The sequence below is a fragment of the Musca autumnalis genome, unplaced genomic scaffold (genome assembly GCF_047663935.1).
Source record: "Musca autumnalis isolate F117 unplaced genomic scaffold, ASM4766393v1 scaffold_2, whole genome shotgun sequence".
In the NCBI taxonomy this organism is placed as follows: domain Eukaryota; kingdom Metazoa; phylum Arthropoda; class Insecta; order Diptera; family Muscidae; genus Musca; species Musca autumnalis.
In genome coordinates, this window is record NW_027411755.1 from 21821413 (window position 1) to 21848306 (window position 26894).

Consider the following 26894-nt stretch of genomic DNA (forward strand, 5'->3'; position numbering starts at 1 on the left):
TTATACGATATCCAAAGTTCGCCAATGTGTATTCTGGTTTATTTTTGCAGTTCATGTTTAGCGATTCCTTAAAAATATGTATTCGTAAATGTGGAATGCTAACCTACAATTCCTAGCTTGGTAATAGGCCTGCTACCTATGGGTCCAAACCCAGCAAAAATTTGGATCTGGTAGTCATTACGTAACCCTTTACAAAGTAATGTAAACAAGCTTCTTTTCGCATTACAAGTAATCTGAAAGGTAATGGGTTACTTCCTAAAAAATGTACAAGGTAAACGTACTTACTTTACTCCTCACTAAGTAATGACGACGGTGGCACAGTGAGAGTGTGTCCGACTATAAATCCTACGGTTGTGTGTTCAACGCTCACCGTCGGCACGCGAGGTTTTTTAATTAAACAATAACAGTTCGTGGTGCACATGTGCACTGCACATTTAAGTTCTTAAGCAACCCTTAATATTCGTGTGCGTGGCATAGTGTGTAGTGTCTCAGAGGGTTCGTGGGTTCAATTCGGGCAGACAGCGAAATAAAATAAAGTAAAATAAAAGTAAGAAGTGTGATGAAATAAAAACAAATTCTCTACACAACTGTTCTAAAAATAGATTTTTTTCACCTTACTTTTCAACTTCTAGTGGCCACAGAATAACTAGTTATTCTAGTGGTCATTAAATAACCACAAACTGAGTGCGACATGTCCTTGTAAAAATAATGGGGAAGAAAGGGGAATTGCCAAAAATCCCTTACGAAACCCATGATTTTGGGAGGACTTTTTTTGCTGGGAACGGACACTCGTGGGTGGGATATTAAAATATTCTTCGGCAGATATAACCTAGTTACTTGAGACGCCACGCTGGATCGTGTTCGGTTGGGTGTTTTGAAGGAGCCAAATAATCGCCTTCTCATCCAGAGAAAATAAATTTTTCCACTATCCGCAACCTGTGGGCGCGCCCTGTACCACCAAGTAATGCTTCCAGTGGGATACAACTATTCAGTGTATAGGTTTAGTAGAACTATATAAAAGAATGTTCAGGCTACTGTGACGATGTCGACGTGCCGTAGAGCAAATATCTGAATATGGTACTAAATAGCACCAAGACTGCAGTAAGCTGATTGAAAATAAAAAGCAAGCAGAAATCGATAGTATACTAACCGTTGCTTATATCCAGCGTACTGAGTGAAGGATTAAACGAATGCTGCTTTAGATCTGACAATTCCACCATTGAACATATCTTCACTTCAGCTTTTTTTGTTGATTTTCAACAATGACATTAACTGAAAGTCAACAGAAATGCATTCAACATGACATCAACTGATTCAATGAATAGTTTGCCGATGGATTGCCTAGCAGCTATCCTTATTTTTTTTTCGGCAGAAATTATTGCACAGAGTAAATGTTTGAAGCGATCTAAACTCCAAACACTAGATATGGCTACACACTCATCTACACTTTGTCGAACTACTTTCTAAGCCTGTTTCTTTTCCTTGTAGCTTTTTATTTATTTGTAATACTTTTTCATAATTTCATCACAAAGAAGGCGTTAAAAACCCAATACCAATTACAAAAGCAATAAACTAAAAATTATGATTATGTTTTCAAAGTAATAAATATGCTTGCTTATGACTACGGTCACTAAACAACAGAACACTATTTTTTAAATTTATGTTTTCCTCTTTTTCTCCTTTACAGATTTTGCCTGGAAACACCAACACTTACAGTGAAGTGGAAAACGTGTTACATCCCATAATTTTTGCATCAAAAGTGCGCATTTACCCCTACAGCCAATACGATCGGACAGTGTGTTTGCGGGCTGAAGTTATTGGATGTCCATGGGAAGGTAAGTTTTTAAAAAGGTTATTAAAAAAACTGTGTTGTAAAGTATTGGCGCCAGTGTTTTTGTATGAAATTATAATATCCAATTTTCTTCTCTTTGAGGTGGGTAATTGTGGAGGTCACCTTCATTTCGGCTCCTTCTTTTTTACTTTTCATGGCTCATCCCAGCAATAAACGATTTTTTAAAGAACATTTTTTATTGCTCATCACAGCAATAAACGTGGATTTTTGAAAGAATATTTTTTCATCCATCATCACAGCAATAAACGTGGATTTTTTAAAGAATATTTTTTCATCCATCATCACAGCAATAAACGTAGATTTTTTAAAGAATATTTTTTCATCCATCATAAATAAACGTGGATTTTTTAAAGAATATTTTTTCATCCATCATCACAGCAATAAACGTGAATTTTTTAAAGATTATTTTTTCATGGCTCATCACAGCAATAAACGTGGATTTTTTAAAGAATATTTTTTCATGGCTCATCACAGCAATAAACGTGGATTTTTTAAAGAATATTTTTTCATACCCCATCACAGCAATAAACGTGGATTTTTTAAAGAATTTTTTTTCATGGCTCATCACAGCAATAAACGTGGATTTTTTAAAGAATATTTTTTCATGGCTCATCACAGCAATAAACGTGGATTTTTTAAAGAATATTTTTTCATGGCTCATCACAGCAATAAACGTGGATTTTTTAAAGAATATTTTTTCATGGCTCATCACAGCAATAAACGTGGATTTTTTAAAGAATATTTTTTCATGGCTCATCACAGCAATAAACGTGGATTTTTTAAAGAATATTTTTTCATGGCTCATCACAGCAATAAACGTGGATTTTTTAAAGAATATTTTTTCATGGGTCATCACAGCAATAAACGTGGATTTTTTAAAGAATATTTTTTCATGGCTCATCACAGCAATAAACGTGGATTTTTTAAAGAATATTTTTTCATGGCTCATCACAGCAATAAACGTGGATTTTTTAAAGAATATTTTTTCATGGCTCATCACAGCAATAAACGTGGATTTTTTAAAGAATATTTTTTCATGGCTCATCACAGCAATAAACGTGGATTTTTTAAAGAATATTTTTTCATGGCTCATCACAGCAATAAACGTGGATTTTTTAAAGAATATTTTTTCATGGCTCATCACAGCAATAAACGTGGATTTTTTAAAGAATATTTTTTCATGGCTCATCACAGCAATAAACGTGGATTTTTTAAAGAATATTTTTTCATGGCTCATCACAGCAATAAACGTGGATTTTTTAAAGAATATTTTTTCATGGCTCATCACAGCAATAAACGTGGATTTTTTAAAGAATATTTTTTCATGGCTCATCACAGCAATAAACGTGGATTTTTTAAAGAATATTTTTTCATGGCTCATCACAGCAATAAACGTGGATTTTTTAAAGAATATTTTTTCATGGCTCATCACAGCAATAAACGTGGATTTTTTAAAGAATATTTTTTCATGGCTCATCACAGCAATAAACGTGGATTTTTTAAAGAATATTTTTATCCATCATAAAAATATTCTTTAAAAAATCCACGTTTATTGCTGTGATGATGGATAAAAAATATTCTTTAAAAAATCCACGTTTATTGCTGTGATGATGGATAAAAAATATTCTTTAAAAAATCCACGTTTATTGCTGTGATGAGCCATGAAAAAATATTCTTTAAAAAATCCACGTTTATTGCTGTGATGAGCCATGAAAAAATATTCTTTAAAAAAGCAATAAACGTGGATTTTTGAAAGAATATTTTTTCATCCATCATCACAGCAATAAACGTGTATTTTTAACGAATATTTTTGCATCCATCATCACAGCAATAAACGTGGATTTTTTAAAGAATATTTTTTCATCCATCATCACAGCAATAAACGTGGATTTTTTAAAGAATATTTTTTATCCATCATCACAACAATAAACGTGGATTTTTTAAAGAATATTTTTTATCCATCATCACAGCAATAAACGTGGATTTTTAAACCACCTTATTTTCCTTTTGCTTTATTCCTTTAGCCCCTTAATGAGTACAGATATAGAAAATACAAATCAAAATAAATCCATCAAATATTTATGCCACTCCAAGTAAATTACATTTGGAAATCATTTCAATTACAAAAGACAGACATGTGCAAGTAGATAAAATCATAACGACATGTAATGACAATCAATGCCAAAACATTTCTAAAGGACCTGTCTCCCCAAAGATAACCATGACAGTCAACGAAGAATGACAATAGGATAAATACATAATGAAACAAACATACACACGTGCACTCACAAATACAATATTTATGTTCGAAGACATTCATATTAGATATGGTTCATATTTTCTTTCTAGACCAAAAACCGATTGTGGCATAGCCATAACCACCTAATCTCTCCAAGTAAGTCCTTATCTTATAGGCCTTTTACCCTGTACAACTTTCGTTGGAACCATGGTAAATATGTTGTATGTGGATATTGAATTTGGTCAGAAATATTCATTGGTCAACGAAAAATTCAATATTAGTATGTCATCGCCATATGTAGGCATATATGTTGCCATAACAACACACAAACCAAATGCAAAAATTCGACAAATATTCGGCTAAAACTAAAATAGAGGTCAGTGGTTTTATGGGGTCCGCTATGTGTGGTTAGTAGCAGTAGCTGGAAATAGGATAGAGGATGGCTGGCATCATAAGGATAAATAGTCTTTACTGCCTTTGGTTGCTGTTTGCTGGTTTTTTTTTGGTTGCAGTATGAAATTTCTGTGTTTTTGCCACTGCTGCTATTCGATTTTGGCGGTATTGGTTCTCGTTCGATATGCTGTAGATTTTTTTCTGGTCGGATGTAGAGTAGCGATGATATTGATGGCCATTGTTTGCAATGATGTTTATGGTGGCAAACATAAACACATACATACATATATGTATGATAAATGGCTCAAATAGAAATGACATGTAGATATGGGTCTTTCGAATATTCTTAAAAAATCCACGTTTTTTTGTCTAATGACCCATGGAAAAATATTCTTTAAAAAATCCACGTTTTTTTGTCTAATGACCCATGGAAAAATATTCTTTAAAAAATCCACGTTTTTTTGTCTAATGACCCATGGAAAAATATTCTTTAAAAAATCCACGTTTTTTTGTCTAATGACCCATGGAAAAATATTCTTTAAAAAATCCACGTTTATTTGTCTAATGACACATGGAAAAATATTCTTTAAAAAATCCACGTTTATTTGTCTAATGACACATGGAAAAATATTCTTTAAAAAATCCACGTTTATTTGTCTAATGACACATGGAAAAATATTCTTTAAAAAATCCACGTTTATTTGTCTAATGACACATGGAAAAATATTCTTTAAAAAATCCACGTTTATTTGTCTAATGACACATGGAAAAATATTCTTTAAAAAATCCACGTTTATTTGTCTAATGACACATGGAAAAATATTCTTTAAAAAATCCACGTTTATTTGTCTAATGACACATGGAAAAATATTCTTTAAAAAATCCACGTTTATTTGTCTAATGACACATGGAAAAATATTCTTTAAAAAATCCACGTTTATTTGTCTAATGACACATGGAAAAATATTCTTTAAAAAATCCACGTTTATTTGTCTAATGACACATGGAAAAATATTCTTTAAAAAATCCACGTTTATTTGTCTAATGACACATGGAAAAATATTCTTTAAAAAATCCACGTTTATTTGTCTAATGACACATGGAAAAATATTCTTTAAAAAATCCACGTTTATTTGTCTAATGACACATGGAAAAATATTCTTTAAAAAATCCACGTTTATTTGTCTAATGACACATGGAAAAATATTCTTTAAAAAATCCACGTTTATTTGTCTAATGACACATGGAAAAATATTCTTTAAAAAATCCACGTTTATTTGTCTAATGACACATGGAAAAATATTCTTTAAAAAATCCACGTTTATTTGTCTAATGACACATGGAAAAATATTCTTTAAAAAATCCACGTTTATTTGTCTAATGACACATGGAAAAATATTCTTTAAAAAATCCACGTTTATTTGTCTAATGACACATGGAAAAATATTCTTTAAAAAATCCACGTTTATTTGTCTAATGACACATGGAAAAATATTCTTTAAAAAATCCACGTTTATTTGTCTAATGACACATGGAAAAATATTCTTTAAAAAATCCACGTTTATTTGTCTAATGACACATGGAAAAATATTCTTTAAAAAATCCACGTTTATTTGTCTAATGACACATGGAAAAATATTCTTTAAAAAATCCACGTTTATTTGTCTAATGACACATGGAAAAATATTCTTTAAAAAATCCACGTTTATTTGTCTAATGACACATGGAAAAATATTCTTTAAAAAATCCACGTTTATTTGTCTAATGACACATGGAAAAATATTCTTTAAAAAATCCACGTTTATTTGTCTAATGACACATGGAAAAATATTCTTTAAAAAATCCACGTTTATTTGTCTAATGACACATGGAAAAATATTCTTTAAAAAATCCACGTTTATTTGTCTAATGACACATGGAAAAATATTCTTTAAAAAATCCACGTTTATTTGTCTAATGACACATGGAAAAATATTCTTTAAAAAATCCACGTTTATTTGTCTAATGACACATGGAAAAATATTCTTTAAAAAATCCACGTTTATTTGTCTAATGACACATGGAAAAATATTCTTTAAAAAATCCACGTTTATTTGTCTAATGACACATGGAAAAATATTCTTTAAAAAATCCACGTTTATTTGTCTAATGACACATGGAAAAATATTCTTTAAAAAATCCACGTTTATTTGTCTAATGACACATGGAAAAATATTCTTTAAAAAATCCACGTTTATTTGTCTAATGACACATGGAAAAATATTCTTTAAAAAATCCACGTTTATTTGTCTAATGACACATGGAAAAATATTCTTTAAAAAATCCACGTTTATTTGTCTAATGACACATGGAAAAATATTCTTTAAAAAATCCACGTTTATTGGTCTAATGGCACATGGAAAAATATTCTTTAAAAAATCCACGTTTATTTGTCTAATGACACATGGAAAAATATTCTTTAAAAAATCCACGTTTATTTGTCTAATGACACATGGAAAAATATTCTTTAAAAAATCCACGTTTATTTGTCTAATGACACATGGAAAAATATTCTTTAAAAAATCCACGTTTATTTGTCTAATGACACATGGAAAAATATTCTTTAAAAAATCCACGTTTATTTGTCTAATGACACATGGAAAAATATTCTTTAAAAAATCCACGTTTATTGGTCTAATGACACATGGAAAAATATTCTTTAAAAAATCCACGTTTATTTGTCTAATGACACATGGAAAAATATTCTTTAAAAAATCCACGTTTATTGGTCTAATGACACATGGAAAAATATTCTTTAAAAAATCCACGTTTATTTGTCTAATGACACATGGAAAAATATTCTTTAAAAAATCCACGTTTATTTGTCTAATGACACATGGAAAAATATTCTTTAAAAAATCCACGTTTATTTGTCTAATGACACATGGAAAAATATTCTTTAAAAAATCCTCGTTTATTTGTCTAATGACACATGGAAAAATATTCTTTAAAAAATCCACGTTTATTTGTCTAATGACACATGGAAAAATATTCTTTAAAAAATCCTCGTTTATTTGTCTAATGACACATGGAAAAATATTCTTTAAAAAATCCACGTTTATTTGTCTAATGACACATGGAAAAATATTCTTTAAAAAATCCACGTTTATTTGTCTAATGACACATGGAAAAATATTCTTTAAAAAATCCACGTTTATTTGTCTAATGACACATGGAAAAATATTCTTTAAAAAATCCACGTTTATTTGTCTAATGACACATGGAAAAATATTCTTTAAGCAATCCACGTTTATTTGTCTAATGACACATGGAAAAATATTCTTTAAAAAATCCACGTTTATTTGTCTAATGACACATGGAAAAATATTCTTTAAAAAATCCACGTTTATTTGTCTAATGACACATGGAAAAATATTCTTTAAAAAATCCACGTTTATTTGTCTAATGACACATGGAAAAATATTCTTTAAAAAATCCACGTTTATTGGTCTAATGACACATGGAAAAATATTCTTTAAAAAATCCACGTTTATTTGTCTAATGACACATGGAAAAATATTCTTTAGAAAATCCACGTTTATTTGTCTAATGACACATGGAAAAATATTCTTTAAAAAATCCACGTTTATTGGTCTAATGACACATGGAAAAATATTCTTTAAAAAATCCACGTTTATTTGTCTAATGACACATGGAAAAATATTCTTTAAAAAATCCTCGTTTATTTGTCTAATGACACATGGAAAAATATTCTTTAACAAATCCACGTTTATTTGTCTAATGACACATGGAAAAATATTCTTTAAAAAATCCTCGTTTATTTGTCTAATGACACATGGAAAAATATTCTTTAAAAAATCCACGTTTATTTGTCTAATGACACATGGAAAAATATTCTTTAAAAAATCCACGTTTATTTGTCTAATGACACATGGAAAAATATTCTTTAAAAAATCCACGTTTATTTGTCTAATGACACATGGAAAAATATTCTTTAAAAAATCCACGTTTATTGGTCTAATGACACATGGAAAAATATTCTTTAAAAAATCCACGTTTATTTGTCTAATGACACATGGAAAAATATTCTTTAAAAAATCCACGTTTATTTGTCTAATGACACATGGAAAAATATTCTTTAAAAAATCCACGTTTATTTGTCTAATGACACATGGAAAAATATTCTTTAAAAAATCCACGTTTATTTGTCTAATGACACATGGAAAAATATTCTTTAAAAAATCCACGTTTATTGGTCTAATGACACATGGAAAAATATTCTTTAAAAAATCCACGTTTATTTGTCTAATGACACATGGAAAAATATTCTTTAAAAAATCCACGTTTATTTGTCTAATGACACATGGAAAAATATTCTTTAAAAAATCCACGTTTATTTGTCTAATGACACATGGAAAAATATTCTTTAAAAAATCCACGTTTATTTGTCTAATGACACATGGAAAAATATTCTTTAAAAAATCCACGTTTATTGGTCTAATGACACATGGAAAAATATTCTTTAAAAAATCCACGTTTATTTGTCTAATGACACATGGAAAAATATTCTTTAAAAAATCCACGTTTATTTGTCTAATGACACATGGAAAAATATTCTTTAAAAAATCCACGTTTATTTGTCTAATGACACATGGAAAAATATTCTTTAAAAAATCCACGTTTATTTGTCTAATGACACATGGAAAAATATTCTTTAAAAAATCCACGTTTATTGGTCTAATGACACATGGAAAAATATTCTTTAAAAAATCCACGTTTATTTGTCTAATGACACATGGAAAAATATTCTTTAAAAAATCCACGTTTATTGGTCTAATGACACATGGAAAAATATTCTTTAAAAAATCCACGTTTATTTGTCTAATGACACATGGAAAAATATTCTTTAAAAAATCCACGTTTATTTGTCTAATGACACATGGAAAAATATTCTTTAACAAATCCACGTTTATTTGTCTAATGACACATGGAAAAATATTCTTTAAAAAATCCTCGTTTATTTGTCTAATGACACATGGAAAAATATTCTTTAAAAAATCCACGTTTATTTGTCTAATGACACATGGAAAAATATTCTTTAAAAAATCCACGTTTATTTGTCTAATGACACATGGAAAAATATTCTTTAAAAAATCCACGTTTATTTGTCTAATGACACATGGAAAAATATTCTTTAAAAAATCCACGTTTATTTGTCTAATGACACATGGAAAAATATTCTTTAAAAAATCCACGTTTGAAAAAAAATATTCTTTAAAAAGTTCAAGTTTGAAAAAAATATTTTTTAAAAAATCCACGTTTGAAAACAATATTTTTTTTTAAAAATCCACGTTTGATTTTTTTTTTTAAATCCACGTTTGAAAAAAATATTTTTACAAAAACGCAAGTTTGAAAAATATAATTTTTAAATATCCACGTTTGAAAAAAATATTTTTACAAAAACGCAAGTTTGAAAAATATAATTTTTAAAAATCCACGTTTGAAAAATATAATTTTTAAAAATCCACGTTTGAAAAAAATATTTTTACAAAAACCCATGTTTGAAAAATATAATTTTTAAAAATCCACGTTTGAAAAATATAATTTTTAAAAATCCACGTTTGAAAAAATATTTTTTAAAAAATCCACGTTTGAAAAAAATATTTTTTAAATCCACGTTTGAAAAAAATATTTTTTAAATCCACGTTTGAAAAAAATATTTTTTAAATCCACGTTTGAAAAAAATATTTTTAAATCCACGTTTGAAAAAAATATTTTTTAATTAACGTTTGAAACAAATATTTTTTTAATCCACGTTAGAAAAAAATATTTTTTAAAAAATCCACGTTTGAAAAATATTTTTTTTAAAAATCCACTTTTGAAAAATATTTTTTTTTAAAAATCCACGTTTGAAATTTTTTTTTTTAAAATCCACGTTTGAAATTTTTTTTTTTTAAAAATCCACGTTTGAAAAAATTTTTTTTTTAAAAATGCACGTTTAAAAAAGATATTTTTTTAAAAATCCACGTTTGAAAAAAATATTTTTTAAAAAATCCACGTTTGAAAAATATTTTTTAAAAAATCCACGTTTGAAAAATATTTTTTTTAAAAATCCACGTTTAAAAAATATTTTTTTAAAAAATCCACATTTAAAAAATATTTTTTTAAAAATCCATGTTTGAAAAATATTTTTTAAAAACTCCACTTTTGAAAAATATTTTTTTAAAAAATCAAAGATTGAAAAATATTTTTTTAAAAAATTCACGTGTGAAAAATATTTTTTTTTTAAATCCACGTTTGAAAAATATTTTTTTTAAAAAATCCACGTTTGGAAGAATATGTTTTAAAAATCCTCGTTTGAAAAATATTTTTTAAAAAATCCACGTTTAAAAAAAATATTTTTTAAAAAATCCACGTTTGAAAGAATATTTTTTAAAAACATATTTTAAAAAATATTTTTTAAAAAACCCACGTTTGAGAACATATTTTTTTAAAAACACGTTTTAAAAGAATAGTTTATAAAAATTCCACGTGTGAAAAATATTTTCTTAAAAAAACCACTACTGAAAAAAAATTTAAAAATCCCTGTTTGATAAATTATTATTTAAAAAATCCTCGCTTTATTTTAAAAAATCTTCGTTTAAAAAATTATTTTTTTAAAAAATTCACGTTTAAAGAATCCACGTTTGAAAAAATATTTGTTTAAACAATCCACGACTGAAATTTTTTTTAAATCCCTGTTTGATAAAATATTATTTAAAAAATCCACGTTTTATATAAATATTTTTTAAAAAATTCACGTTTAAAAACATATTTTTTTAAATCCAAGTTTCAATTTTTTTTTAATATTTTTTAAAAAACCAACCTTTGAAAACAAAAATGTTTTAAAAAAATGCGTCTGAAAAATATTTTTTTTAAATACACGTTTGAAAAAATATTTTTTTGAAAAAAAAAATTGGAAAAAAATGTTTTAATATTTTTTTGAAAAATTATTTGTTTGAAAAATATTTTAAAAATCTGTGTTTATTGTTGTGATGATGGATGACAAAATATCCTTTAACAAATCTCTGCATGGAAATCCCCATATACGAAACGCTTATCCATCACAGTGGTCAACTATTTCATGTAGTGGCTAATTTCGGAAATTGTGTTTACTTGCTGGACAAAAGAGGGAGGGGAAAATTAACGAAAAAATTCACACAAAACCAAAATAAATCAGATTTCATGTTATGTACATTTGTGTTACAACATCAGATATTTTTTTCATTCCTTCATTTATGGATGGATTTGTATTGTCAGCAAGAATATTGTAGGTGTGTGTGTGTGTCTGTTTGCTGTTGTCGCTTATATTTGTTGCTCTGTGGTAAAATGGAATTATACAAAACAATTCAATTTCAAGCTACCCAGATTTTAGGTTTGGAAAAAAATTGAAAAGGAAATCAATAAATTTCGTTATCATATTTAATTATAGAAAAAATACCAGAAACAAATATCAACAATCAAATTGAACGGTGTGTGTGTGTGGGTAGCGTGCAGGAAGCCTTGGCAACGAAACCGTATGTTTTAAAAATTTAATGGAATTTTGTGGCAAATTGAAAAATAAACGGAATTTATAACTATCGTGATTGAAGTTTGCCAAAATGCCATGGACAGTCACAAAAATGCAGTGGTTTTTCATGGGTGGATTTTAAAATTTATTTCGTACAAATTGTAGAAATATTGGGAAATATATTCGAAGCCGCCTTATAATAAACAAGACCAACCTCAATTAAAGAGGTTAATTAATTTCTTGTTTAATAAAATAAGAAAAGTAGCTTAGTATTTTTTCAGGGGTGACAAAATACGAGGATTTTGAAAAAAAAATATTTTCATGGTTTGCAATAAACGTGGATTTTTAAAAAAAATATTTTTTCGTTATTAGCAATAAACGGGGACATTTTAAAAAATATTTTTTCATGGTTAGTAATCAACGTGGATTTTTTAAAAAATATTTTTTCGAGGTTATCAATAAACGTGGATTTTTTAAAAAATATTTTTTCACGATTAGCAATAAACGTGGATTTTTTAAAAAATATTTTTTCAAGGTTAACAATAAACGTGGATTTTTAAAAAATATTTTTTTCAAGGTTAGCCATAACCGTGGATTTTTTAAAAAATATTTTTTCACGATTAGCAATAAACGTGGATTTTTTAAAAAAAGTAATTTTTCATGTTTAGTAATAAACGTTTATTTTATAAAAAATATTTTTTCACGGTTAGCATAAACGTGGATTTTTTAAAAAATATTTTTCCACGGTTAGCATAAACGTGGATTTTTTAAAAAATATTTTTTCACGATTAGCATAAACGTGGATTTTTTAAAAAATATTTTTTTACGGTTAGCATAAACGTGGATTTTTTAAAAAATATTTTTTCACGGTTAGCATAAACGTGGATTTTTTAAAAAATATTGTTTCACGGTTAGCATAAACGTGGATTTTTTAAAAAATATTTTTTCACGGTTAGCATAAACGTGGATTTTTTAAAAAATATTTTTCACGGTTGGCGTAATCGTGGATTTTTTAAAAAATATTTTTTCACGGTTAGCATAAATGTTGATATTTTAAAAAATATTTTTTCATGTTTAACAATAAAGGTGGGTTTTTAAAAAATATTTTTTCATGTTTAACAATTAACGTGGATTTTTAAAAAATATTTTTTCATGGTTGGCAATAAACGTGGATTTTTTAGAAAAATATTTTTTGATGGTTGGCATTTTGGATTTTTAAAAAAATATTTTTTCATCGTTGGCATAAACGTGGATTTAAAAAAAAATATTTTTCATAGGTGGTAAAAAATGTGGATTTTTTTTTTAAAAAATATTTTTTCATTGTTGGCACTAAACGTGGATTTTTTTAAAAACTATTTTTTTCATGGTTGCCAATAAACGTGGATTTTTTAAAAAAGTATTTTTACATGGTTGCCAATAAACGTGGATTTGTTAAAAAATATTTTTTTCATGGTTGCCAATAAACGTGGATTTTTTAAAAAATATTTTTTTCATGGTTGCCAATAAACGTGGATTTTTTAAAAAATATTTTTTTCATGGTTGCCAATAAACGTGGATTTTTTAAAAAATATTTTTTCATGTTTAGCAATAAACGTGGATTTTTTAAAAAACATTTTTTCAAGTTTAGCAAGAAACGTGGATTTTTTAAAAAATATTTTTTCAAGGTTAGCAATAAACGTGGATTTTTTAAAAAATATTTTTTCAAGGTTAGCAATAAACGTGGATTTTTTAAAAAATATTTTTTCAAGGTTAGCAATAAACGTGGATTTTTTAAAAAACATTTTTTCACGGTTAGCATAAACGTGGATTTTTTAAAAAATATTTTTTCACGGTTAGCATAAACGTGGATTTTTTAAAAAATATTTTTTCACGGTTAGCATAAACGTGGATTTTTTAAAAAATATTTTTTCACGGTTAGCATAAACGTGGATTTTTTAAAAAATATTTTTTCACGGTCAGCATAAACGTGGATTTTTTAAAAAATATTTTTTCACGGTTAGCATAAACGTGGATGTTTTAAAAAATATTTTTTCACGGTTAGCATAAACGTGGATTTTTTAAAAAATATTTTTCATGGTTGGCAACCATATTTTTTAAATATTTTTCAGGGTTGGCAAAAAACGTGGATTTTTTAAAAAATATTTTTTCAAGGTTAGCAATAAACGTGGATTTTTTAAAAAAATATTTTTTCAAGGTTAGCAATAGACGTGGAATTTTTTAAAAAATATTTTTTTAAGGTTAGCAATAAACGTGGATTTTTTAAAAAAAAAAATATTTTTTCAAGGTTAGCAATAGACGTGGATTTTTTTAAAAAATATTTTTTCAAAGTTAGCAATAAACGTGGATTTTTTAAAAAAATATTTTTTCAAGGCTAGCAGTAGACGTGGATTTTTTAAAAAATATTTTTTCAAGGTTTGCAATAAACGAGGATTTTTTAAAAAATATTTGTTCATGGTTACCAATAAACGCGGATTTTTTAAAAAATATTTTTTCACGGTTAGCATAAACGTGGATTTTTTAAAAAATATTTTTTCACGGTTAGCATAAACGTGGATTTTTTAAAAAATATTTTTTCACGGTTAGCATAAACGTGGATTTTTTAAAAAATATTTTTTCATGGTTGGCAATAAACCTGGATTTTTTAAAAAATATTTTTTCATGGTTGGCAATAAACCTGGATTTTTTAAAAAATATTTTTTCATTGATTTATTAAGCAACATTGTTTCAAAATTCAGTAGGGTATTTCACTGCCTAACCTTTAAATTTCTACATTTTTAATTGAAAATAATTTGCTAAAATTAAGTATTTCCCAAGAATTCATGACTACTGACTTGCCTAACTTAAAATTTAATTTATGTTGTTATTCAAAAGTTTTAACAACTTCTACGAGATTGTGTTGCATGTTATAATAATCGAGTAAGCGAATTAAAGCTCGTTACAAAACTGCTGGCCAGTCTATGGAATTTAATCGCTCCAACACGCAATTGTAACAAAAGCAAACATGCTTCTTATGCGAAATTATACGTTCGGCGCGGATTGAGCTTTTTTTAAATATGGTTGGTGGGTCTGGTTGAGCATTGTTTACACCTTGTAACTAGCGTTCACTTTAACTTCGTTGTTTAAATAACAGCAAACATAAGCATTGGAAGATATCATGATTTCAAGTCATTCTTAGTTGAGGTATGAAATTCGTATTTTTAATGAGGTTAGGTAACACTTGAATGTGGGAATTCTATGGTTACCTACGAAAATATAATAAATGAGGGGAGGTAATACCTTAAGAAAACTGCCTTTAGAAAAAATATTTGTTTTCGATAAATAACTTAATTAAACTTTATAACGTTGTCTTTGAAGTCCTGATTAAGTTTGCCTTAGGTCCAATAGTTGGCTTTTGGTTATGTAGGTATATTAAAGTCTTAACATTTCTGATTATTTCAGTTAATATTAAAGAAATTACCCCTGAGAGTTCCATGGAAAATATTCGACTTTGTTCCCGCCTTGCTATCCCTATCTTCTGCTATTCCAATTAAATATTTTAAATAATTTTCTAATGCATTGAAGCTTCAAAATTGATTATAAATAATTGAAACATTATATAAATTTGCACTTGTTTGCATTTAATTTCCTCTAACTGGCCTTAAAGCTATCTATTCAAACGATGGACTAACCAACCGACCGACATACCGACCAACCACAAAACTATTAATTCTATACCCAGCAAATGGCAGCCATCATCTCATAGTTGTTGATAAATTATAATATTAAATTTCATTTAAAATTATTTAATTTGCATAAACTAGTTCCGACTAAACGAGGATAATAGCAGAGATTATAGGTTGGCATAGCAAATACGAATTCCAAGAATTCCTTAAGGACTGTAAATTGAGAAATGAGAAGGTCATTAAAATAGTTTGTGGTTGTATGAAAGATATTAATAAATGCTTGGTTTAATTTATTTTCTACCTTGAAAAATTTGTCTTATTACGAACAAAAAATTCTGCAACAGCAACAACAACAACTCAATTAGTTTTATCTACAACAACAGCACTGAATGCCAATACATTAATCAATTAATATTTAATTTGATTTTCTTCCCTTAACCTCATTTTTTTTGTATCTTCTTCACATATTCTCATCCTCCCTTGGTTTCCTTTTTTTCTTGTGTATTTTATTTTCCAGAGGGTATTGTATCGTACAGCATTCCCAAGGGTACACCTCGTGGCATTGAAATCGATTTATCCGATAAATCATACGATGGCCACGAAGAAGATGACCGTTACGTTGATGGCTTGGGTCAATTGGTTGATGGTCAAAAGGGCAAAGATAATTTTCGTTTGGATCAAGGATTTGGCAAAGGTAAGTAGAAAAGAAAATCAGAAATAAATAAATTAAGAAATGAAAAAACAGAAATACATGAATGAGAAACATATCTGAATGGAGAAATAAGAAATGAAATCTATAAATATGGAAGTATACAAATTTCTTGCAAAAAATTGAATGTGTAAATATGTTCGGAAAACTAACAACTAACTAACCCTTAAACCTGCCGAAATAGGTTTTAAATATGGGAATCAAGGGGAACAAGGCATGGAGGCCTTCACATTTGTTTACGCTAAGTACGTTGTTAGCATCAACATGGCCTTTAGGGTTTCTCTGAACTTTAAATAACAAATTTCTGTCATTTCGGTCAGATTATGAGGCTAAAATCTTTAAAATGCCGATAGTCGGGAGGCGTGTTCTATGGGGGCTATATCAAAACCTATATCTGGACTCATATCGATATTTTCTGCTAGAATGTTTTATATTACCAACGAAGACAGTGGTTGTTGGATAATGTGGGTAAAACCTAAAATATCGAAAATCTGGAGGTACCGTTCTAAGAGGGCTGTATGAAGGCGTGGACCTATTCCGACAAATTTCAGGTGGACAGTTTTATACCCCAAAATTTCATCCATTTCGGTGGGATAATGAGGCTAAACCTTAAAAATATCGAAAATCGGGAGGTACCGCTCTATGGGTGCTATACCAAGACTTGGACCGATATAACCCATTTTCAATACCAAACATCATAGGAGTACTAACAAAATTATTATAACATTTACAAAATTATAGAAATATATAGAGATATACCCTCCGCAATAACAGGTTAGAATAGATCCTAAATATTCCCTCAGTACACGCAAAAAAAAAACGGCCTCTCTAACATATGTCCCAAACATATTTTGCAGCAAACATATATATGTTTGCAACAGTCCCAAACATAATATATGTTTGGGTGGAAACAAATATATGTTTGGGTGGAAACAAATATATGTTTGGGTGGAAACATATATATGTTTGGGTGGAAACATATATATGTTTGGGTGCAAAGATATTTATGTTTGGGTGCAAAGATATCTATGTTTGGGTGCAAACAAGGATATGTTTGGGTGGAAACAATTTTATGTTTGGGTGCAAACATTTTATTTGTTTGGGTGCAAAAAAATACAAACCCAAAAGGCACAAAAAAACAAACACCAGTTGGCGCTTACTGAGAGCAAGGGAGCGTAAAATTCAATGTAAAACACTTTAAAATGTGTGCTCACTTGCTCTCAGTAAGAACTCACTGGCTATCTCTATAGTATACACACAAATGTTGTGGTTTTTTTTTGAAATGCAAAAGAACAACAAACACATAGGTACATACAAAATTCCAAGAAATACATAACACACTTTAATAAAAGAAAAACTGATTGAAATAATTTGTAAATAGTCACACTTCTAAAAAGAAAAAATATATAGAAACGTAGTTGAACGCTTCTCCTTAGTTGTGAAATAACACAAATTGTCCTCATAGTTGAAATCATCAGCGGGGAATCGGCATCTAGAATCAAATGATTATGTAATGTAATAAATAAATATGGATATGCCATATTTCAAATATACATAAGTATGTATGTAATTACCAATATTAAATGCGATTTCTTCCTTGTCCAATAAATTAATTCCATTCAACTTTCCGATTCAATTATAAAATGTATTGGGCATTTCATTTACTAAAAAGCACAATTTCTTTAAGAAAACACAAAACACTGATTTATTCACTCACTTTACCGTCTTGACTCTACAAAGGCAACTAAAACACTGAAGAAAGAAAAAAAATATATTTCATATCATTTCTTCTTTTCTTCTTCGCTGGCTAAGTTGGTTAACAACAACAAAACAAGAAACACACGAGTTTGACGCATACACGCCACCAAAGCCCCCCTTCTTCGCTTCTACGTCTTCTATTATACAATACACACAACTCTTTATTATAAAACAGCTTTCCACAGCCGCGAGAGCACTGTTATTACTCTCGTTGACAAACATCCTCTCTCCACCCATGAAAAAAATGTTCTAACATAAAAAATATGTTTTACCCAAACATATCAAATTGAGAAATGTTACAAAATGTTGCAAACATATATTTGTTTGGACCCAAACATATTATGTTTGGATCCAAACATATATTTGTTTGCAACCGGTCCCAAGCATATATTTGTTTGGATCCAAACATATTTCTAACATAAATTTTTCTGCGTGTATTTATGCTAATACACCTTCATACGGGCAAATTGTGCTTCTTCGAAATAATGGATTTAGACGCCAAGTATGTTTCAACGAAATCCGTTTCAGACAATTTGTAGTCGATTCAGCCATCTCCGTCCGTCTGTCTGACTGGCTGGAGCGCACAATAACTCTCGAACGAATCAACCTATTCGGTCCAAAATTTGACAATCATGATATTTTGTCTAAACTTAGTTTAAGTTCGAAGATGGGTCATATCGGACCACTCCTCCGGGTAGCTCTCCCACAAAAGTTCATAAATTTTCGGATAAGTTGCGCGCACGAAGGCAGTAATCGATTTATTCCATACTTTGTAAAATTATTATTTAATATAGATGAGGTTCCAATATGGACTCCATTGGTCCACCCTTTCAGGTACATCCCACACAAAATTTCGGAGAAATTCAGTTTAGGACCTGCTCTCGAATCGCTTTGATTTTTGTTATATCAACTTGTTTTCACAGCCCTCCATACGACGGTTTAAGTTTCATCTGGGCCAGGTCCATACTTCCTGAGAAAAAAGCCAAAAAATTGCAAAAAAAACCTATAACACCGTGTGCAGTAGTTGGAGCGCAAGGTAACTCTTGAACGGATCTGCCGATTCGGTCCAAACTTTGGCCTTCCAAACTTAGTTTAGTTGGCGTCGTCTCAGGAAGTATGGACGTGAACCCAAAAAAAATGGCACCGTCGTAAAAGGGGCCGCAAGGCGAACATGTTTCAAACAAATTCAAAACGGTTTTCCCAAAGATGGTACCGATATAGTCCATATTCAAACCTAATATATGCATGGAAGTAATATTTCCACATCCCTAGTTTGGAACAATTCGGTTAGTCCCTTCTGGAACTATCGTGCAAATAATCTTGGCGAAAAACTTTGAACTTTTGTTGGTGTAATTAACGGAAGGGGTAGACCGATATGGTCCGGTCTACCCCTTCCGTTAATTACACCAACAAAAGTTCAAAGTTTTTCGCCAAGATTATTTGCACGATAGTTCCAGAAGGGACTAACCGAATTGTTCCAAACTAGGGATGTGGAAATATTACTTCCATGCATATATTAGGTTTGAATATGGACTATATCGGTACCCCACAAAAGTTCAGATTTTTTCGCTAAGATTATTTGCACGATGATTCTAGAAGGGACTAACCGAATTGTTCGAACTTAAACTAAGTTTGGACAAAATTTACGAGACCTAAAATTTAAATCAAATAGGTTGATTCTTCGAGTGTTATCGTGCGCACCAGCCAGCCATACAGACGGACGGACATGGGTTAATCGACTCCAAATTGTCTGAAATGGATTTCGTCCAAACATACTTGGGGTCTAAAATCATTATATCGATAATCTCGTTGGCCTAAATGTTGAGTTAATAAACAAAAATTAAAAGAATTTTAGAAGTATATATGAAGAAAAGACAAATTTTTTTAGTTTTCCATAAAAAAAAATTAAAAATTGTTTTAAGCTACATGAAAGATTTTTGGTACATAGATTGGGAAAAAATCCCATTCTTAAATCCGTTCGAGATACTAATTTTGGTTGTTGCGCGCAAAAGTTATGGCGGTTTCAATTCTGATAAAAAGAAACAAATCTTTAAAAGACTCTAATCATTATATTGAGAAACTCTCTTAATTAGGGGCTCCCTACGTACTATATGTTTACTGAGGTCCCATAACTTTAGTGAAAAGGTTGTACATTTTCGTGGAAATTAGGAAAGCATTCAAAACAATTGGTAGTTTACAACTTGTTCTAATAAAATTCAAGCTGTTTATGCATCTGAAAAATATATAAAAAATATGTACGTAATCTAAACATCGCAAAGATTCAAATGAAACCAAAACTATACAAATCCGTTTAGCGGCTTGCATATTATAGCAAAAAACAAAAAATATATTGAGGAAATTTATTAAATTTTTGTAAGAGAAAATATTAAAATTTATTTTGTGAGTTAGTTGAACAAAATGTAAGAAAATTAGCTCGGAGTTATTCTTCTATTTCAGTTAAATTACAGGCAAAAAATTACATTTTTATTCTAATCACTTCTCGAGTACACCCTAACATCTAGCGGATAATATGGGTAACGTTCAAATAAATGTTGGGTTCCTTTGAATGGGGTATAATCTTCAAATAAAACTGTATCGGGTAATGTTCATTTTGAAATGCGTGTAAATCGCGTAATTCTCAAAATCACTATATGCGCATGCCGTTTATCAATACGGCGAATTCTTCTCTTTTAATTTGTACACATTTGCCAGGATTAACTTTGGCCGCTAAGATGCAGCATCGTCTGCAGTTTAGTGTGCAACAAACTGTATAACGCTTATATTTTGCACAAAGTGCATACACTTTTTATGCGCATTCGATTTCACTATCAACCGTGAAAAAATACATCGATCTAAACATATTTCAATAAAATCCATCAAGAACAGTGGATGTAGCATCACACATTATTTTTTGGATAAATCGGATACAGCTCCCATGCCACTAAATTTTTCAAACCGCTGTTTTCGCACAAACGCGAGTGATGATTCACTTTTTTCATTGAAATGGAAACGATCCACATAAAACGCGAATTAGTCAGATATATTTTGAAAAAAAATTTTAGCAAATTTTTCAATTTTTGCAGTAGCCATTTCCGCCGTTCTAGTAGATGGATTTTTACGATCTGTGATTCATATGATCCGGATCGTCGAAAAACTAAAATATCGAGAGGTACCAGCACACTCAAAACGATATTGTAAATACTGTACCCAAAAAATAGGTTTTTTAGAAAAAATATCGCACTAAATTTTGGCTTTTGGTAGTAGATTACTCTGCTGCTGTGTGGGCTACATACTCAATATACATATCAGATTATGCGAAATCGCGAGTTCTTTAATCCTATAATTGGTTTTTCGAAATATCCGAATGCGCGTCCAAGTTACATAAAAAATACAGAAAACACCTGAAATCCGGCTTCAAAATGTCAGCATCCATAAAAGGTGGATACAGTGGAAATTTTGGAAAGTGATACATTAGAAGTGTAATCTTCATTTTGTATTCTCCTACTTTTACTTTGGAAAGACGTCCGTCATTTGAATGGTTTAATCAGAAATCGAATAGCAATGTAAAAAACCTGTTTAGCTTCAACGTGTTTTTACCTATGTTGTTTCCTTTACGCGGCCGTAACTACCGCGTAAATTAAATTTTTTTGCTAAATTTTTGAGCTTTGTACAAAAACATCTAAATTAATCCAGCAATAGTCATAGTTACTGGTAAACTACAATAGTTCGCGTATTATAATAGTGCAAACCTTGGCTTCATGGAAACTAAATTTGTTTGTCCTTTACTCATACGAGGGGTACTAAAAAACCTTCTGGCCTAGGCAACTCGCAGTGTCGCCAGGTGTCATTTGACCTTTTTTGGAAAGTTTGACAGTTTTTAGCCTAGGCGTACTCAGGTCTGTTTGACATATGACCATGTGTTGGGTTGTTTACAGTGGCTTGATTGAGACACCTCCAAAACATGGCTTTTGAACGCTTTTACAACATCTTCTGGCGACGAAATTCGTTGACCACGCTGGAATCAAATGAAGTCATTGGATCCCCAGTCGGGGCTGTACGTCGTATGACCCATCAATTCCACGTTTTGTCCGGTCAAACAGGCGCTGGTTTGAATCGATGTGTGAGAGCTCGCATTTTCATGATGCCGAACAATTCGTCATCTCTTGTTCGTTTTCGAATTTCTCAGGAGACTTCAGGCAAACGAATTGTAGTGTAATGCTAAGAATTAACCGTCCTTTATTTCTTAAGGCGTAGAGTCGCCACACGGTCAGTATTGCCGAAGAGACAGGCGAACATTTTCTTCGAAGGTCTATTTTCATGAACAACTCTGGTTAGATTTGGCTCGCTTTCAGAGACCCAAACGGTCGATTCCTGTTATGTTTCGGGCTTCTAAGCATAGATCGAATATTCGTCATCTGTAACGATCTTATAAATGTCATTTGAAGCACAAGAAAAATCCATTTTTGCGGCCAGGTGTTCATGCAATATCGAATGTTAGTTGGTGGAATAATCTGACGTATTTAACATGGCGATCTTGGATTAACCGTTTTTGCCGTTTTTGGACGACCTTCGTTTCTTATCGAGTGTCCGCCACGATCGAATTCAATGAACCAGTTTTTAATTGTACTATAGGATAGTCCTTTATCGACATACAAAGATTTAGTTTGATCGATGCACTCTTGCCGTGATTATCCACGTCGAAAGTTGTGAACAATTTTCGGACAAAAATGTTCACAAGTAAATTCCATTTTTTTCGCAAAGTAATTTTTTCAAGTCACTGTAAAGAACCCAACATATGGTCATATGTCAAACTGACCTGAGTACGCTTAGGATAAAAACTGTCAAACTTTCCAAAAAAATGTCAAATGACACCTGGCGACGCACAGAGGGGAAATGTATGTTAAAAGTTGATTGAAACCCCTAACAAGCTCATTTGTTTTCCGATTGCGTAAAATTTGGCACACATCATGTTTACGGCCTAAAGAGTAACACTACAGAAAATAGTGATAATTGGTCGAGATTTAAACGCAGCTTCCATATGTGTTGGCATCAGAGTTTAGATAAATCATACACAAAACAGCGTTATATACATTTGATAGAAGCGGAATGCATCCAAACTTGGCTGATTTCAATATATTCCTAATTTGGTCCAAATCTGTTCAGATTTATTTGTGGTCCAAAATATATTTTTATACCCTCCACCATAGGATGGGGGTATATTAAGTTTGTCACTACGTTTGTAACTACTCGAAATAATCATTGTAGACCACACAATGTATGTATATATCGACGCCTCCAAACAATAGTATGCTAAGTCGACTTAGCATGTTTTCAAGTTTTTTACATTTTTACATTTTACGTCCTTTAACTTAAATTCTGTCAAATTTTGGTAATGATCGGTCAATCCGAACAGAAGTTATAAACAAATGTTTACTCAGAATAGTAGTGAAGGTCAAAGAAAACTGTAAACTTTGAGAGCTTCTCCTGCAAAACTCACTTTTCAGACTTAGCATACTATTATTTGGAGGTGTCGATATATTCTTAATCAGCGTGCAATTCTACATCGATATAGCCATGTCCGTCCGTCTGTCCGTCTGTCCGTCTGTCTGTCCGTCTGTCTGTCTGTCTGTCTGTCTGTCTGTCTGTCTGTCTGTCCGTCTGTCTGTCCGTCTGTCTGTCCGTCTGTGGAAATCACTCTAGCGTCCGAACGGATTGACGTAGGTTGATGAAATTTTGGGAAAATATGTTATATTTACGTAGGACTTTTGGTATTGAAAGCGGGCTATGTAGGTCCACGCTTTCGTATAGCCCCCATACAAAATGACGCGTGACGCGTCGTCGTTTTAAGGAATTTTTAAGATATTTGGCCCATTTTACCACCGAATTGGTTGTAATTTGGTACTTTGTGTCTCCAGAGGCCAAAAAATATTCCTACCAAAGTTGGGTTATATAGGTCCACGTTTTGGTATTGCCCCCATATAAGGCCCCATATAAAGTACGCGTAATTTTAATATATTTTGAATGTATTAGACCCATTTGACCACAGAATTGGTTGTAATTTGGTATTTTGTGTCTTCAGAAGCCAGAAAACATTCCTACCAAAGTTGGGTTATATAGGTCCACGTTTTGGTATAGTCCCCACATAAGACCCCTTATAAAGTACGCGTCATTTTAATATATTTTGAATGTATTTGACCCATTTGACCAAAGAATCGGTTGTAACTTTGTATTTTGTGTTTCCAGAGGCTAAGAAATATTTCTACCATAAAATGTTTATATAGGTCTACGTGTTGATATAGCCCCCATAATACAATATCTCCCGATTTTCGATATTTTGAACGTTTTAGCCTCATTATCACACCGATATGGCTGAAATTTGGTATTTAGTCTTCTTTAGGCGTATAAAACTTTTCCCCAGAAATTTGTAGGTATAGGTCCACGCCATCATATAGCCCCCATAGAACGGTACCTTCCGAATTTCGGTATTTTGAAGGTAGTGGCCACATTAATCCACCGAAATGGCTGAAATTTGTGGTGGAGAGTATAAAAAGTTCGGCCCGACCGAACTTAACGCTTTTCTTACTTGTTTATTCCATATTTTGTTCAAGCTGCACAAAAAATAACAAAATACCTATGATCACGATTATATTTGATAAAATGTATTTTCAATTTTCACTAGGACTATGTTGATTGAATTTAGATCAAATCGGTTCAGATGTACATGTAGCTTCCATATATGGTAAAAACAAAAAAAAAGTTTGAATCCATGTTTCGCCCTTTAATAATTCGCGACTGTTTACATACTCTATATAGTATGACTGACATTTTTTAAAATGAAGTGTTTAGGAGGAATTCCATATACGTTAAAGCTGTGTTGACATCAAAATAGAAGAATGGGTTAAAGCTAACAAGTTTTTTTGTTCCCTTCCGATTTCTGTCATAACCGTACATTTTACAGACCTATGTCCAAAGAAAGACTCAGAGAGTACTCCAAGGGCAACATGGTACAGCATCCTAGTAATTGAAGTAAAGGCCAAAATTCGATTCGTGAATTTTCTTAAAGAAAACCTATTTTTTGCGTGTAAAATTTACATGTCTCATTCAATTTTCTTTGAAGCCCTCGTGAATTTGGTTTTTTGCGCGACGGAACTAATAAAATTATGAAAACGTGCCAAACAATTTTTGTCAATTCCGTGTACTAAACCACCATTTTCCTTGAAAATGTTTACGTATATGGAACCCCTTGTGCATGTCATAAATTACCGAGATACGAGAATAATATGGGTCTTTTACCAAAAATAGGATGTATGCACATTGCCCGACTTTTACCCACTTTTATTTTTTTGCATTGTGTAATGGAGCTGACGGCACTGCTTAACCGCTGAGTGAAATATCGAAATATGCATAAATATTGAAAGAGATTGATTCGCTGTATCCAAAAGTGGATGCGCATCGACTGATTTTAACTTATTTGCGAATAAAATGCTTTTTAATTTTCATATTTTTTGAATTATTGCAAGTGGAATATTACTCTCAATTTCCTATCATTATAAGTTATCACACTAAACAACTAAGTTTTTTAAGGTAAATATGCCATACCTCAGTTTCAACATAAGTTAATTTTCTACAAAAAAAAGGGGTTTCTTAAAATAATAATTTGAGCGGAAGCTGTGGTCGTACTAATGTAAAAAAATCGGAAAAAATCGTTGAAACAAACGTGTTTCGTTATGTTATTTTCCAATTGGTGCTTTTACATCACAATATAGAGCTTAATGCTCAAAGGAGAAGTTAAAGAGTACACTTCAGATTTGAAGTGTCTAATGTATGATTTTTTAATATATCCACTGTATCTACCTCAAACGGATGCTGACATTTTGAAACCTGAAAAATGGGGTTTTTTGAATTTTTGCTCTAATCGGGACGCGCAGCTGGATTTCCCTAAAAGATTATTATTTGATTGTAGTGCTAGCGATTTCGCATTTTTTAATGTATAACATGAGGGTGTAGCCCTCTCAGGATCACAGTAATCTGCGCTCGAACACGAAATTTTTGTGCGTAAAGTTTTCTCAAAAACCTATTTTTTTGGGTTAAAATTTTTTTTCGATTTCCGTGGAAACCCGCGTAAATTTAGTTTTTTTACGTTCTGAATCTAATAAGCCACGACGCGTAAAAATCCACCCACTAGATCGGCGGATATGATACCCCTCAAATTTCGAAAATTTGAAAAAAAATATTTTGAAAATATCGCATATTAAAACGCGTTTTGGATGTTTCAGTTCTACTTAAATAAATAGATCGATACGCGTGTTTAAACTGCGCGAAAACAGATATTTAAAAACTCTCGTAAATCCAGAGATATAATAGATTTTTTCTAAAAATTGAGTGCAATGCTACATCCACGGTTCTTGATGGATCGCATTGAAACGACATAGAATGATGTATTTTTTAATGGTGATTATTGAAATCGGATGCGCATAAAATGTAAATGAACTTCGCGGAAATTATGACCATTTTACTGTATTTTGCACCCTAATATGCAGCAGATGCTACATCGTGGCCGCCAAATAGAATTTGACAAACTGTACATCAAATAAAAGGGATTGATTCGCTGTGTTGGAAAATCGGATGCGCATCGTGTCATTTTCATAATTACGCGGTTTATGTGCGTCTCAAATGTTGTAATATTCAATATAACATTATTTTAACGTTATGCCACAATTGGAATTCCTTGT

At 30.5% G+C, this 26894-nt stretch overlaps 1 protein-coding gene across 1 annotated transcript in view; it reads left to right on the plus strand.

The window, feature by feature from the left end:
• The window catches only part of Ddr (discoidin domain-containing receptor 2), a 978256-nt gene that overhangs the window by 560640 nt on the left and 390722 nt on the right, over positions 1-26894 (plus strand). The window contains exons 6-7 of the mRNA XM_073967242.1: positions 1688-1835; positions 16213-16389. Coding sequence (XP_073823343.1) covers positions 1688-1835; positions 16213-16389 — 325 coding nt within the window. The remainder of the gene's footprint in view (positions 1-1687; positions 1836-16212; positions 16390-26894) is intronic.